The following is a 16,984-nucleotide window of genomic DNA, read 5'->3' as shown; positions in this document are numbered from 1 at the left end:
TAAATACAAAAAGTTTCTTGCTATGAAGCTCTAAACATGTTTGAGAAGCTAAAAATATTTTTGCTTCAACAAAAAGGTGTCAAATCTAGCGAGGCATTACGTAATCGTAAGATAAAAGACGTGGTAACAACTCTAAAACATAAATCATTGTCCCAAACAATTTTAGATAAGTATTTTATTTCATCTTAAACCTTTAATGTAACATAACATATATTTATTTATAATATACAGATAATTCTTACTATGTTGAAGCAACTTTCTTAAGGCGGGAATTAGAAAAATTATAACTTATTATAATGTGAAATTTATTCTTATTTATAACTATCCGAAATTGGGATTATAATTTTTTATGACTATGTAGAGTTTATTCTCATTTAGAGTATCACTATAAAAATGTTTTATTGTATAAAGAGCAAAAAATTTATTCAAATCTGATGAACTCTTTAAATTTAATAAGGATGCTCTTTATTTTTAAGAAATAGATTTAATAAAAGAGAGAATTAATAAATAAATTGTGTAGAAACTTGTAGTTTATTAATTAAAATTAAGATAAAGAGTGAAATTTAACTCTTTAGATGTAGAGAGTCAAACTCACTCTTTAATTTACATTTAAAGGATAAAGAGTTGGTTGGATTCTTGTTTTTATAGATAAACTTTTTATAATAAAGATTTGAGTCATATAAAAAGTTATTTGGAGATATTTGTATGTTTTTACCTTTAGATTTTGTTTAAGAGCACATGAGATTTATCCAAAGACTGTTTAACTCCGACCATATCATTTTATTCGCAACGGCATAAAACACGTTGTAAAATAAGATAAAGTCCATTTCCAATGTTGTTTTCTTTTGCCATCATAAAACTCCACCACCTTATCTACAAGCATGATCTTTCTTGTTAATTAGTTGTTTCTACGAGAACAAATGTTGTTTAAGACCTGTTTTTTAATCGAATTAAATATTTTTCTACTTTATTACCGAATCATTTTTACATTATTTTAATATATTATTTTGTACTAATGGACCCACCCTGAAATTTCACGGTAAAAGGTCCATTAGAGACATTTTGGTAAGGTGGATGCAGATTTTTTTTTGTCTGATTCACACATAAGCTTTCTTTGCGAATGCTTATAAGAATTAAAATATAGTTGAATCAATTAAACAAACAAAAGATATTCACATATAATAGTCTTTATTAATGGAAGGTTCTTATGTTTGTCACAATTACACATGCTATTCATTCATTTGTTAGCGGCTGGAGTCTACTCTCGCCTAAGTCCTGCCTTTTATTTTATTATATTATTGGATTAATTATTTCATAGTATTTTTATATGCATTTATCCTTTAAACACTGGATAATTATGCGCTACACAAACCTCCAACCTATCACATTTATATGCATAATGTGAACAGATTCATATTTCTTTTTACAAACAAATAGTACTACTTATTTAACCTTGATTTTAATTTAATTTCATATATAAATAAAAAATATTTTATCCTTGTTTGAAGATAAAATCCCAATACATGTTACTTTACTGTTGAAATATCATAACTCACAAGAACCTCTGTTTACGGAGAAGGCCGAATTAAAAATTAGCACGTGTAAAGTTATGCTGAGGTGTACAAAGCTGGACAGACGGAGCAATTAAAAAATGACCTTTTAAGCTATCTTCTGTTTACACCTTTACAAGTCTAACACTCTTTCTTTTTCTTCTCCTTCATCTCCAGTATGATTCACTGACTCTCTATTTCAAATCAACCACCACAAATATCTGCTTCGATTCAGACTATTTTGAGCTCAAAATGACAATTTTGTCTTCCTTCTTCAAGAAAGCTTCCACTGCTTTCAATGGCTACTCTTCCTACTCCAAGCTTCTCGTTGTCTGCACTCTCAGGTTCCTACCCCCTCATTTACTGTTAAATTGCTTTCGTTTTCCTTTCTCTTCTTTCTTGTAGATTTATGTTTGGTTGCTGACAGAATGCAAGAAAGTTAGAGATTGGAAACTAGAAATTTTTACTTGAAAAAAAAAAGATCTTGCCTTCTCAATCATACACATACTTCGGATCGAGTTTCTGCTTCCTGCTCAAAGTTTCGCAATTTTTTTTTTTTTCTTAATGATTCTATTTTAAAAATAGGATCTCTGAGTCTCAGTGAGATGATCAGTAATACAACGGTTTCTTAAGTTAATCTCTTAATTTTTTCATATTTCAAGATTTGTATTATGGTGACTATAAGTATCTGTGATTTATATTATGGGAGATGATGGGGAAAATAAAGCAATAACGATAATTACCCCTCATTTAAAAAATATGAATAAATATTATCCTTAAAATATTTAATTACCTACTTTAGATAGGTTAACGAGCCTTTTGAGTTATTAACACATTAATTAATGACCTGGAGCACAGAATCCCATATCCAAATGGTTCCATCGAGGGGTCCAACCAAAGACTTTCTGGTTTTGTTTCATTAAGCTGGTTTTAGAAAGGGCGGTATTGGAGACTTCAAGGAGGAAGGGCTGTCTGGGTTCCATTTGCTTTGATGTCTCCAACTAATATTTGAACAAAACAGGGGAATTTGTATTCCACAACCACAAGATGTACAAACGTGCCCTTACTGTGTAACTTCAAAGAAATACAGCTAGCTGAAACAGAAATGTCTGCTGTTTTTTTCTTCTAAAAGAGCATTTCTGGCGGGTGGGTAGAACAAATTGTTCCTGCTATAGACAAGACCGTGTATAGTCACTTGAGAGTTGGCAAAATCATTAGTGACAAATATCTGGCAGTGGTGAACTACCCGGTGCTTCTCAGTTGGTGTGTCCTGTTTAGTTGTATATTAGAAATGTCTCCCATCATTTTCGGATGGCTTTCTCTGGGTAGTTTATGACATAATTGTATTACCCCAAGGCTGGAGATTAGTACAGGAATTTTAGTCCTTAAGCTGTTTCAAAATTCTACTGTGTTATCAAAAGTTTTTCTTTTGGTTTTACAAATATAATACAGTCATGGTATTAAGAAGTCTTCATAATATATAACGGCATGCATGGTTTGTGACCTATTGCAGTAGTGGAGGTCTTTTGGCATACTCGGAATCACAACCGGATGTTAGCACTCACAGTGTTGAAGGTGATCAAAGCGAGTCTAAGAAGAAGAAAGTGGTGGTACTTGGAACAGGATGGGCTGGTACAAGTTTCCTTAAAGATCTCGATGTTTCATCATATGATGTTCAAGTTGTTTCACCTAGGAATTATTTTGCATTCACTCCTTTGTTGCCTAGTGTAACCTGTGGCACAGTAGAAGCACGAAGCATTGCAGAGCCAATCCGAAAAATTATAAAGAAGGTAGATGAGCTTCAAAAATTCTGTTGAACATATCTTTAGATATGACCACCCATATGCCAGTCCGTGTTTATGTATTGATATATGGTGAAGAGGATATATTCCTTTATATGCTTCCCTAACATCAAGGCAATGATATTTTAGGGAAAGGAAAAATCATGTGAACTAATTTGGTATAATGCTTTCCTTTTCTTTATCATTTACTGCCAAAGAAAAAGGTGAGATAGGTTGTCCATGTTCACAAATGAAAAGCTGGGGCATTTTGGATGTTTTTGGTTTCTGTTTTGTAAATGATAGAGAAGCATATTGTAAGCTGTAAAATGTGTTTTGTTGACCTCTTCAACTTCCTCTCTGACTTGTCAGATTCATTCACTCTTCAAGAAATCTCCCTATGTTGTTTGAGAAAATCATTTTACACACTATCATACTTCCAATGTATCTGTTACTTGCTGTCTAACAATGACTTTTTGGTTTCCTGACATAGCAAGTATCACACTATTAATGCTATGCGGAAATAATTATTTTTGTATTATTTCTATTGTTTATTAGAGCATTCTTTTTATTGCTTCTCTAATTGTTCTGACAGAGGAATGCGGAAATTCAATTTTGGGAAGCAGAATGTACCAAAATTGATCCATCAAAGAAAATGGTTTCCTGTAAGTCAAACCTTAACAAGAACTTGGTGGGAAATTCAGAGTTCTCTCTGGAATATGACTACTTAGTTATATCAGTAGGAGCTCAAGTAAATACTTTTGGCACCCCTGGTGTAATGGAGAACTGCCATTTTCTGAAGGTAAAGCTATTAGATTTTCATACGGAATCAATATTTGATTGTTCAGGAGGGTACTTGTCTCTGATACTCCTTTATTGCCCCATTTATGCGAATTTGCAGATATTATTAAATTGCTCTAGCATTTTTTCATAAGGTACTGAAGTTTAGAATGCAGGAATTAGAGGATGCTCTGAAGATCCGCAGGACTGTGAGTGATTGTTTTGAAAAGGCTGTCCTTCCTGGGCTAAGTGAAGAAGAAAGAAAGACAAACCTTCATTTTGTAGTTGTCGGAGGCGGCCCCACTGGTGTGGAGTTTGCTGCAGAGTTGCATGACTATATCCAAGAAGATTTGGTCAAATTGTATCCTTCAGTTAAAGATCTTGTGAAGATAACTATAATCCAATCTGGAGATCATATTTTGAACTCGTAAGTACAGAATAATCATATTTTGTTTCTTTTCACATCAATGGAAAATGAAAGTATGCTTCTTTTGTCAGAAATTTTATCAATGTGCTCGAGTAGCCTAAAGAAGTATAAACTTCAGGTTTTCTACCAATTGGGGTGTGATAAATACAACAGATAATGTAAACCAACATGGTAAGAAATTACCTAAAATAGTATAAACTTGTAGTCATGGGGAATTTTTCCAGCATTAATATATTGGGTTATTACCTGCATGTTCTATCTTCTAGTAATAGGGATTAGGTTTAGACGAGATGAGTTTAGCATGTGTTATTTTGCTTCTCGAGGAAATTTAATTTGTTTACGATAGCCTGTTATTTTCTCCTTTGGAATATTGCTTTTATCTAGAAAATGCTACATCTATTTAAATTTCCAGAGACACGGGGACTTGCTTTTTTTTTTTAATTTTTCATATTGTGAGGCTCTTAGTGGTTTTTAATTTTGATGCTTGTAACCCACAATAATAAGTCTCATGCACTAAAACAAAGAGACTTGATATGATATTGTCAAATGAGTTTAAATTTCAAGTAACTTCATAATCATAAATTTATATTTTCCCCATAAACTTTTGTTTGTAATTTGGGCTATTGTGGTTGTGAAAAAAGTTTCTTCAGCAATCTTTCCAGATTTAAAGACCTTATCATTATTATTCCTAATACTTGAACTATATATACATACCAACTCAATATGTAAGCAAGGTCATAACTTCCAAACTCAGAAAACTTTGTATTGTGTCTCTGCAGATTTGATCAAAGAATTAGTTCGTTTGCTGAAACTAAGTTTCAGAGGGATGGTATTGAGGTTCTAACAGGATGTCGAGTTATTAGTGTTTCTGATAAGGAAATTAGTTTGAAGATTAAGTCCACGGGAGAGGTTTGCTCAATACCCCATGGACTGGTTTTGTGGTCAACTGGTGTTGGGACTCGTCCAGTTATAAGGGACTTTATGGAGCAAATTGGGCAGGTTTGTTCCATAAACTCTTCATGCTTGTAATAACCCTGAATTTTAGGATCTTCATCAATGTTCATTGTTTCTACCTTCACCACATCTTATTTCCTAGGGTTTGCAGATTATTTTCAGGCTAACATAAATTTTTTTCTCTTGTCTTAACTTCAAGCCTATTGAAATTGCGGAATGGATGAGTAATGTTTACCCAATCATTTATGCTCAAGCTTTTGTTTTCCAGACTGATAGGCGTGCTCTGGCAACAAATGAATGGCTGCAAGTAAAGGGATGTGAAAATGTATATGCCCTGGGTGATTGTGCTACAATCAATCAACGCAAAATCATGGTATGTGAAACTTAGCACAAGTTAGTTTTGTTCCCAATTTGCAGAAGTGCTTGGCTTCAGCCATGAAGGATTGTTCTCTAACATTGCAACATCTCCAATCAAATTATATACTATTCTTATAATTGTTGGAATCTGTTGGTAGTGGTAAACTCTTGAAGCAAGAAGTTTTGATCAAGTTATCACTCAACTTGGTCAAACAGGCATTGAGTTGTCTTTTGTCTTGTATTACTTCCAAACATGCAAATAGGTTTTTATAAATAAAAAATTTTGAACTTTCCGTTGAAGAGGAAATAAACATACATCAAATATCTTATATGATTTGATATTCTGCAATCTTCTTCAGAACAATGTCTCTTTTCATGAAGTCTGATACTCAAGTAAAACCTGGCCCAAAAATACAGCAGCTGGACTAAGTTTTAAGAGATAAGCCTTTTAATGAATGAATGCCTTATTATGACCACGTTAAACTTTGTAAAACTATTAGAGCTTAACTATGCATCCAAGATAAAAAAATAGATGAAAAGAATAGAAAGGGAACATGGTTGTGTTGCTGAATGCCTTCTTAAAATCTTTTCTGCTTTTTTAAGGAACTATTTTACACAGCTTTTTTTTTTTTTTTTTTTCCTTTTCCTGGCACTGTGTCCTCATCTGCTAAAGTTTAGGGGTCACATGAAATTCTTATATTCCAAATAATATGTTTGGATCTCTATGTAGTCCCTTTAATAATATATACTCATACTACTATAATGTTATGCCTTTAGGAAGATGTTGCAACCATATTCGAGGTTGCAGACAAGGACAAGTCGGGTACTTTAACTGTTCAAGAATTTCAAGATGTACTTGATGACATCCTGGTAAGGTACCCCCAACTGGAAATCTACCTAAAGAACAAGCATCTGAGGGGTGTGGCAGATCTGTTAAAAGATGCTGAGGGGAATGAAAGAACAGAAGTGGACATTGAAGGGTTTAAATCAGCTCTCTGTCATGCGGATTCACAAATGAAAAGTCTGCCTGCAACTGCACAGGTACTTGTTTTTCATATAACCACATATGATTCACTTTCATTTGAATTCACTTTTATGAATTTCATCTTTCTGTTCTCAGGTTGCTGCTCAACAAGGTTCATATCTTTCTAGGTGCTTCAACCATATGGAGCAGTCTGCATATAATCCTGAAGGTCCACAACGGTTTAGAGGTTCTGGGCGTCATCGATTCCTTCCATTTCGGTATGTGCCATATTCTCTAGAATCTTCTCTTTCCATTAAATGCATAATATTATCATAAGCATGATTTTCTTTTCAATTTGAATTGGCTGCTTTCCCCTGTTAATGTTTGCTTCAGTGCAAAAACCGAACTCAGAGAACAACAGAAAGTCACCAGTAAAGAGTATGATTGGATTGGTTTAATGGAACTTAAATGCTATAGTTGGTTTTATATTTATCAATTTAAACTTTTGGGTTAGTGATTTGGTTTACATGTTATTAAAGTCACTTTTACCAAGTGGCCTTTGTTGAATCCTCTTACCAGTTCGTAGTTTGTCTTTGAATTTTATTTATGTTTTGAATTTTTCTGTGTATAAGGGGGCGTGTTTAGATATTTGTTTGGATCAAGTTGTAGATGAGGGTATGTGTTATCTTTTGAGTTTAATATTATTTGACAAGATCCGAAACAATATTTAGTTAGTTGCCACTTTCATAATTTTCCAAAGCCATGAGTTTTCGCAACCTAGGTATGAATAAGCCACAGAAGGTAAGTCCTAGAGTATTGTCAGGTGTTCTTTTCCTTGTATTAAATGAATTAACAACAAATTCTTTCTTCATGATTTTCTGGCATGGCAAACACCTTCAGACAATTTCAATAAGTTAGATACTGAAGATTGGGATTCTTGTGTAGTAGGGAGTATGAGATTTACAAAGTAAAATAATCTTTTAAGTCATCCTTCCTTCCCCAGTCTAACCCGTGATCTGTTGAAAACTATGTGATTACAAGGTACAAGCATTTTGGCCAATTCGCTCCTTTGGGAGGAGAGCAGACCGCCGCAGAATTACCTGGAGACTGGGTTTCCATGGGCCACAGCACACAGTGGCTCTGGTATTCTGTGTATGCAAGGTTGATTGGTCTACTGCTTCTAGAATCTAGATTTGCTTTGATTGTTGTAGTCAATGGTCTGCACATCAATGAATTTGTTTTACCATAATTGTTTTGCATGTTCAGCAAGCAAGTTAGCTGGCGTACAAGGATTCTACTGGTATCTGATTGGACGAGAAGATTTATTTTTGGGAGAGATTCTAGCCGAATTTGAGGCAGGAACTAAAGAACCTTCCAAATCATCACGGGGTGCCTCCATTAAATCATTGCTGTGTATGAACCTATTATATAATATAGTTTCATATAAGTATCGTTTTTATGTATATTGTTTGTTATGAGTGAGAAATGGATGCATATTTCTAGTTTCTAGTGTATATTTTTATTGCTTCCATTGCAGTCTCGAACTTGATTGTTGTATATTATGAGTAATGAAATTTATGAGGGATTGTTTAGCTCAATTTTTCTTTCTTCATTGTAATCACTAATGCAAGCTTTAGTCACACTTTTTGTGACTGATTTCCTTTGTCATTTACGGGACAATTTCTTCAAAACAACTGTTAGTTGAAATTTAAATACTTAAATCTCTTTTTACCTTTCAGCTTAAAGTTAAATTATCACTAATTTTGTTTACATAAAATGAATTAATTAATTTTTTTTTAAAAAAAGGTAATTTAGTAAGCTTAGAATTTTAAAGAAAGTTACAAAAATAAAAAATAATTAAAGTTATTTTGAATTAATAGCCTTTTAAATATATTAAACTAAATTTTAATGGTAATTAATTAATTAATAAGAATTGTATTTAGTATTAACTAGTATAGATGAAGTATTTGTGTATTAACTAATACTACAATGCAAAAACTTTTACATTATACAAACCCTATTCCATGCAACTATTGCTCAATGAAGTCTCTGTAAAACCCTTTTTATTTTATGGTTTCCAGTGAAAGAAGAAGACTAGGTTTTTCAATGGTGAGTTATACGTTTTATGATAGAGCCATTAGAGCTTATCGTGAGCGTTCCTTGCTGTCGAAGCTTCTAGTCATTGGGACTGTCAGGTGCTTAGCTTATTATTCTTTTTTTTAATTTTTTTAACGTGTTTAGCTTAGTTGNATAAAAAAAAAAAAAAAACATAAGAAGCAAAAATGATGACTGTATCATATCATATCTTCTTATGTTAAATCTTTGACATAACTCATCAGACAACAAACATTATGAAATTAATAGCATCAGAAACTACTGATTGACATTTTAGAATTGGCATGAAGTTTGTCAGAAGAAAAAATTTCACAAATTGGTGCTACTTAATTTAAGAAAGAGAGGAGTATCAGAAATACTTCAATTTTACAAAAACAAAATATTAAATTAAGGGCTCTTACGGTATCCCATTAGTTCCATTCGACAAATCTCCATTCAGGTGCGTTGTGCTCCTAGCCTGTAACAACAATATAAAAACAAAAATCAGCTCTTAAAGCAGTAGAAAAGTCTTACCATTATGGGAAGATAAAGCAAACCGCAATACCTGGTTCTGATACTGCTCGTAAATGGACATCTCTCTCTGAACATAGCCATTGCCATTTGATGAACTCCCATTAGAAACCGGCTTTTCAGTGCTTTGACCATTTTGTGATGATTCCGCTGGCTTCTTTCTCCCAAACTTGGCATCATAAAACATTTTAAAATCCTATAGATAAACATAGTAGCTTAAAAGAAATGCACAATGCAGCGTTTCTTTTACGGATTCATCAATTACATCACAATTCACCAACAAGAAAACAAATTCAAAGAACTACTTTGACCAATACACTTAAGCAAAAGCTAGTAATCTACCATCAAATAACTTCTCAGATTTCATATAAACAAAGACATGCATGTCAGTTTGTTAAACAGAGTTAAAATAGATCGACGATTTATCAGTAAGACATTAACAACTCAGAAAATAAGAATATGAATTTGAGTTACATTATCCAGCTCTTAAAATGACGTCAGCCTTACTAACCAAACAGTGACACTCAGTTCAACATACTAAACATCATTTTCTCCATTCAAAAAATTGACGATCTATTTCAACACTTCGGAATTTCACTTTCGTTTTCTTCTCAACTTTCTCAACAGCCAAACAAACAGAGTAATAACCGACATCAATCACACACAAACACATGAACAAAAGAAAAAGAACATAAAAAATTTAGTACCTGAAATGACCAGCGAGTAACGGAAGGTTCATCGGCCATTGCTGATAATTTTGAGAGGAGAAGCAAAAGAGAGATCTCAAATAACTTCTCTCTCCTTCGTTCTCTCTCTCTCTCTGTCGCTCGCTTGTCAGTTCGATTGCCAGTGAAAACTCGCACGAGGTTCTACACTGTTCAGAGGAGAAGAGAAAAGAGTAGAAGTAAAAGCATGTGCTTTTATAAATCAATTTATCGAAGAATAAGTCTCGCCTGTAACATGACTCCAGAGTAGCATTCGTATTTTCTGAAATAAATTATATCATATCTAAAGCTTTTTGTATTTTCTTTAATTAAAAAAAAATCGTGTAGACACGAGGTATTTGTTACGTAACCGTACCCGCAAATCACGACCAATCGAATTGCAGGTTGGATTCAGAAGTTTGAACTACCTGTCACTTTAACGGAAATATTTATTTTCATTTATTTATATCAGCCCGTCCGTCGTTGTTAGGGCCTTCCAAAAAATACATAATGCAAAAACTGAATCAAACCGAAAATCAATTAACTGAAAAACTGATTCGATTATGGTTCAAAGAATTCAAAAAACCGGATTTTAGGTTCAGTTAATCAAAATCAATTTTACTAACTGGTTTACTACTATATATATAATCTTAATCCTAGACCTAAATCCCAACATTAATTGAGGTTTGATTTCTTTAACAGTTTTGTTATTGTAGACAATGAAAAAAGAAATATGATTTAATTTTTATAAACTTCTAACGTTTAATTTTTATTTGGGCATAAATTGAGAGAGCTACTCGTATTGACTTAATGTTGGTTTCCGTTTTCCACTTGTGGAGTTGTATTTGCACAATTTCTTTTGTTGTTTTCCATTGAGACTTATTTAGTTATTTTGTTGTTTTATTATGGATGTTTCATCACGGACTTTTATTTTTGTTACAATTCAGACTTTTATTTGTATCAATTTTTAATGTATTGTTAATTGTGATCAATGGATATGTATGAATGTTTAATTTTTATATGGTTATGAATTGTTGATGCTTACAGTTAATTCAAGAAAAATTAAAAAAAAAAAGTTTTATCCAATTTAAGGGGAAAACAGGTTCAAAACTAGTTAACTGGTTTTTTCAAAGCGGTTAACCAATTTTTCGGTTAACTAAAAAATCGGTTTTCCCCTCAAACCGATTCGGTTTTAGTTCAGGAATTTTCCTTAACCGAAAAACCAATTCAGTTCAAGAAAATGGTTAACCGGTTTGGTTAACCACTTTTGAACACCCCTAATTGTTGTCGTGCTTGGCCGTTGCTAATTTAGTATGGGTTGTGACTTGGAATAGCTCAGTCCATTAATAAATGTAAGTAGCTTGACAAAGTGAATGTGTGATCTTTTAAGGGAAATTTATCTAAGTGTTATGTGTGATTTTTCCGTTAAACTCAGAGAGGTCAGAGTTCCACGAGGTTATAGTTCGACTCAGAATCAGCTCGGTTCAACACTTGTCCGACCTAGCATAAGCTCGTCGAGGTATAGCTCGACCCAACATAAGTTAGTCGTGACCAATCTTGACAATTGTTCAAGCAAATCACAGATAAGCTTAGATTCCAGATATTTCGGAAGATCAGATTAACAACAATAATGGCGCGATCTTGGTACTTAATGGCGAGAATATCGGAGTTGCATTTCAATCTTAATTGTAATTCCTTTAATTTTGCTATTTCCTTTGTAAAAAACTTGTATATAAACCCCCTTCAACGATAGAAGAGGGGTTCGCAAATTATTTTAGGCATTAGACTATTTTCTTGTAAGCTCTCTAAGCAAATAAGAAAAATAGCAGACGTAGGCTCAAGATTCAAACTGGTTGAACCACTTTAAAAACCTTTTGTGTTCTTCACTTTACTGTTTTACATTTATTGCATTGCTCGTTATCTTTAATCACGCACACATCAGTTCCGATTCCACCAAGGTCAATCAGATCACTTTAATTGGCGTAATTCTTGCATCAACATTTTGGCACTAAAAGGAGGGCCTCTACCTACTTTCAAAAGTTATGGCAATCAATTTCAGTAACCTATCTGAAAATTCAAATGGAAAACCACCACTGGGAACCACAACAACATGGAAACTGCCAATCAGAAGGTGCATCAGACTGCTCTTCCAGGTCAACCACTAATGCCATCGGTGCAACAGGTCGCAAATCATAGGGGGTAGGGATGTCGAATCCTAAGAATGGCCAGTTGATGGAAATGATAAGGATGATGTTTGCATAGGTGGTGCAATAGAACGTGGCTGAACTAAGGAATCAGTAACCAGCTGACTAGGACCTTGATCAGCCACGCTTCACGGAGGTTACTCCAATGGGCTATGATGGCTTGACCAACGACCAATCTGGCTCGTTGGCACCAAGGAGCGACTATCACCCCTGACACCACAGGGCGCATTCTGCTCATGAATGTGAATCCCGCAGGCAAGTTAACCTCGGGAGGCGACCAGTAAAATTGCCTACGGGGGAAAACGAACCTTATGGTTTGCAAAGGGATGCTCGCCCTAATCGGTGAAACAATCAATGCCAGTGTGCCGGTTTTAACCCACGCTAAAGGTAGGTGAAAACCTCGCAAACTCGCAAGTTGAGTCGCATGCGCCAATCGGGCAATTACTGACGTTCCAGTTTTAACCAATGTCATGAGCAACGCACAAACGAGCATGATATCACTTATCAACCCAACCATCATGACTTCACCTTGTGCACCAATGCGTACGATAGAGCAGGCTCGCAAGCAACTGATCTTCGAACTCACCTACTTGAGGTTAGGCTGAATAGAGCCTGCAGCTAGAACACTCCTCATGAAGAGGATTTAGATTGGGTGCAGAGAATGCTCGACGATCTAAGAGCTTGCCAAAATAATGCGGCGGAAGAGATAATAAGTTCTCCATTCACGGAGGAAGTTTGTTAGGCCCCGTTTCCCTAGGGATTCAGGGCGCCAAAGAGCAAATTTGATGGGAAGAGGATCCCAGAGACCACCTAGATTCTTTCAACGACCTGATAAAGCTGTATCAAGTCTCTGACTTGGCAAAGTGCCACTGTTTCGTGGTCACTCTAGTAGGGGATGCCAAGAGGTGGTATAAGAGGCTCAGGGCGAGCTCAATACATTCTTGGCAATAGTTCTTCTCGTTGTACTTACAACAATTCCAAGCGAGGAGATAGTTTGCAATGCTGCTCAGCTATTTGAGCAATATTCATCAAGAAAGAGACAGAACTCTGACCTTGTATTTAACGAGATTCCAAAACGAACAAGCAAAGGTCGCAAATGCACTTGGAGCATCAATCCGGACTTTACTAATAGCAAGAATAAGGCTATAGATGGAGCTGTGAAAAGAGCTCCAAAGCGAAGACCATGTGAGTCTGGCCAAGTTCTATCAAATGGTCGCCAAACATCAGTAAAAGAAAGCTTGCTGGTAGCCTTAGCCAAAAGCTCGCCCAGAAGAGCCCCTAACAGACGATAAGATTGCCCAACAAACAAACAGAGGGGCCAAGATCGTAATGATAGGGACCAAAATATGTTCCAAAAAAGATAGAAAACAAAAAACCATGGGGAAAGGCAACCTTTTCCGCAATATGCAGAGTACACCCCCTGACTCAAGATGTAGCTCACATTTATGAAGTCTCTTGCGAGGCTAAGAAACTGTGCGCGCTAAAAAGAATAAGGGGGACGCTAGGTAGAAAAGATCGCCAAAAATACTACCAATACTACTAAGACATCGGACACAACATAAATGAGTGTCGGGCTCTGAAAGATGCCATTGAAGATCTGATCAGAAGAAGCCACTTGAAAGAATTTGTCAAGGAAGAGCCAGCTCGTGAAAATCCAAGCAAGCAAAATAATCAGGTCCAATAGACCCAACTAAACAACGATGTCTTGGTGGGTATGATTTACAAGGGACCCGACATTGCAAGGAGTTCCAAGCACTCTCGCGAGCGAGCAATACACATGAGACTATGAGACGTCAGGACATACTCGATTCCCCGAGTAATGAGTTGTGAGCAAAAGCCGCCGAAATGACCCAAGCAAGAAAGAGAGAAGATAGGATTTACCAAGGAAAAGTGTGAACAATCTCTTCGCCACAACCATGATGCAATTGTAATCGCAACAAAGATCGGTAATGCTTGAATACTTAGGGTAATGGTCGATAATGACAGTACAACAAACATCATTTTCTTGGAAGCTTTCCGAGAAATAAGGTTCACAAAATGAGACCAGAGGGCATGTCCATCTCTACTATACAGATTCATTGGGGATAGCTTAGTCCCCAATGGAAGAATCGATTAGCCCATAACTCTTGGGGAAGAGCCTCAGATAAGGACGATAATGGTAGAGTTCCTAGTGGTCGACTGCTTGACCACCTATAATGTCATTATGAGGAGGCTAATCTTAAACGACCTAAGCGCAATCACCTTGGTGCACTGCCAAGCAATGAGATTCCCAACTCTAGGTAGGGTCGCAACAATCAAAAGTTGCAGGAAAGATTCTCGGGAGTGTTGTAATTGGGCCATTCATACTACACAAAAATGACGCTCTTGAGAACCATCGTCATTGTTGAGTCCAAACCTAAGCCCAGACCATTGAAAGACATCATAGATCCTCGCATCCATAAAGAAGAACCCGCAGTAGGGCCTACAGATGATTTGTGAGAAGTACTTGTGCGCGAGGAAGACTCGACTCATGTGCTAAAAATTAGGAGCAGTCTGAATAATGAGCTGACAAACAGTTTGGTGGGGTTCCTAAAGAAAAACCTAGACATGTTCACTTGGCTACATGTGGACATGGTAAGGATTAGCCCCAAGGTAATGTGTCACAGATTGAATGTCGACTCAGGGGCTTGACCAATAAGACAAAAGAGAAGATCTATGGATGTTGAGTGATCTAGAACGCTTAAGGATAAAGTTGATAAACTCTTAAACATCAACTTCATCCAGGAAGTAAGGTACCTAGACTGGCTCGCCAACTCAGTCTTGGTGAAGAAGTTGAATGGCAAGTGGCAGACTTGCGTCGACTTCATTGATTTGAACAAGGCCTGTCTTAAAAACAGCTTTCCGCTACCCCAAATTGATCAACTAGTAGATGCGATAATCGGGAACGCACTACTAAGCTTTATAGATTCTTACTCAGGATATAACCAAATCTCGATGTATCAGCCTGATGAAGAGCACACCTTATTTATTACTAACCGGCGTATCTATTGTTACAGGGTTATGCCATTTGGCATGAAGAACGCTGGAGCGACCTATTAGCATTTGGTGAATCAAATGTTCACCGAGCAAATTGGCAAAACCATGGAGGTGTACATTGACGACCAGTAATACTACGCTTACATCAATTTCTCACATCACTCTCTGACATCAGTGCCACGTTATCTGCCACATCAATAAATTACCACGTAATTTTTCCAAATTATAAAAAAAAAAACTCAAAATTTCAATTCCCCCTAAATCTAATATATTTCCCAAAACAAAATCAAAACGTCAAACTTTCTTCTTCCCCTAAATTAGAAATCTCTCTCAAAGTTGCCCTATAATCAATCTTCCACCACTGTCATGCGCAACTCCTCTTCCTAAAATTTTTTTCTCTCTAGTACACTATCTTGATGAGCTCAGCCTCGTTATTCCAGGACGAGCCAATAAGCTGAAGAAATCCTGAGAAGATATTCAGAGAAAGTTGAAAATGGAAATCCAAGAGAGTCATCATAGCTGGCACGAATTGTGGTCGAAGACAGACAACAATCCTAAAAGCAATAGAGTCGGATACAGTGGACCTCTAAGTGGTCTGATAACATCCAACAGCAAGAAGACCCACTGTTACGACAAGAAGACATCAATCATTCGTGACTCCTCGTCTTCCACCACCATGGGCTGCAAGGATTTGTAGATATATGGCCAAGACCCACTGTTATGGCTTGGAAAATAATTGCTTGTTATGCAGCATTTGAGGTTGCCCTTTAGCTTTCTCTGGCTGGAAAAAGGGTTGAGGGCCCAATATCTCCTGCTGGGAACCGACCTGTTTGCAAGGTTTCTGTTACTTGATATCTTCTTCTCTAGAATGCCTTAATATATAGTTGTTCGATGATAATTTTGGTGGACTGTTAGGATTTAACTTCATTAACTCAAAATCGAAGAAATTTTTTCTACTTAATCATGTTGCTTGCATTTATTTTATTGCTTACATTAGCTTACTTTTTTTGTTGATTGGTGCAAGAAAATGGTATGGTAGTATACGCAGTGACACTTGTAACCTATCTAAGCCTTTGGTGGTAAAGGATTTCTCCATCAACTTCTTTTGTTATGAAATTTCAAAATGCTTTAGAACTATGAATTTGATGTTGTTAGAAGGGTTGTTCTGAGTGGAAGCTTTCCACTTGGTTGCTTGTGAGTTGCTACACACTATCAATTATGTCTATACCACTTTTTTTTTTTAATTTATTCAGCCAATGAGTTAGTAACTGTTGTGGCCTGCCTTTCCCTTACAACTGTGTGATTTACCTACTTCTAGTTTTAGTCACCCTCATCGAATATCATCAAGTGCTATTGGTTTATACTTTTATTGTGTTTATTTTCAGGTTAGGCATATTCAATCCCAAAATTGTTTATGATCATTTGGGAGAAATATTTTCAGCACGTATTTTTGGAAGCCTCATTTTTTGTGTTTTCTTATACATGAAAGTGAGGATTTAAATTTAAGCTTGCTGTAATACATTTGTGTGTGGTTTGTGTGGCTGGTGGGAGGGACTGGCGATTGGGGGGTGTTTTTGGTGCTGGGGTGGTTGGCTTTGTGGGAAGAGGTGACAGCTGCATTGAGGC

General features: G+C 35.8%; 1 protein-coding gene across 4 annotated transcripts; it reads left to right on the top strand.

Annotated features, from left to right (window-relative positions):
- Positions 1–1,686: 1,686 nt before the first annotated feature.
- Positions 1,687–8,402, top strand: LOC116114764 (external alternative NAD(P)H-ubiquinone oxidoreductase B1, mitochondrial-like). Of its 4 annotated transcripts, none has more exons than XM_031400900.1 (10): positions 1,687–1,894; positions 3,064–3,340; positions 3,924–4,130; positions 4,285–4,535; positions 5,315–5,534; positions 5,758–5,862; positions 6,624–6,887; positions 6,967–7,088; positions 7,852–7,971; positions 8,077–8,402. In XM_031400900.1, the coding sequence occupies exons 1-10, from the start codon at positions 1,803–1,805 to the stop codon at positions 8,162–8,164; spliced, it is 1,746 nt and encodes a 581-aa protein (XP_031256760.1). In that variant the 5' UTR covers positions 1,687–1,802; the 3' UTR covers positions 8,165–8,402. The 4 variants fall into 4 exon arrangements, with proteins under 4 accessions (XP_031256760.1, XP_031256759.1, XP_031256763.1 ...); XM_031400899.1 differs by having other exon boundaries at positions 5,689–5,862; XM_031400903.1 differs by lacking the exon at positions 3,924–4,130 and having other exon boundaries at positions 5,689–5,862.
- Positions 8,403–16,984: the final 8,582 nt, after the last annotated feature.

Source organism: Pistacia vera, unplaced genomic scaffold, assembly GCF_008641045.1.
Source record: "Pistacia vera cultivar Batoury unplaced genomic scaffold, PisVer_v2 Contig722, whole genome shotgun sequence".
NCBI classification, from domain to species: domain Eukaryota; kingdom Viridiplantae; phylum Streptophyta; class Magnoliopsida; order Sapindales; family Anacardiaceae; genus Pistacia; species Pistacia vera.
The sequence above is the reverse complement of the archived record's forward strand: the minus strand, read 5'-3'. Positions and strand labels throughout refer to the sequence as shown.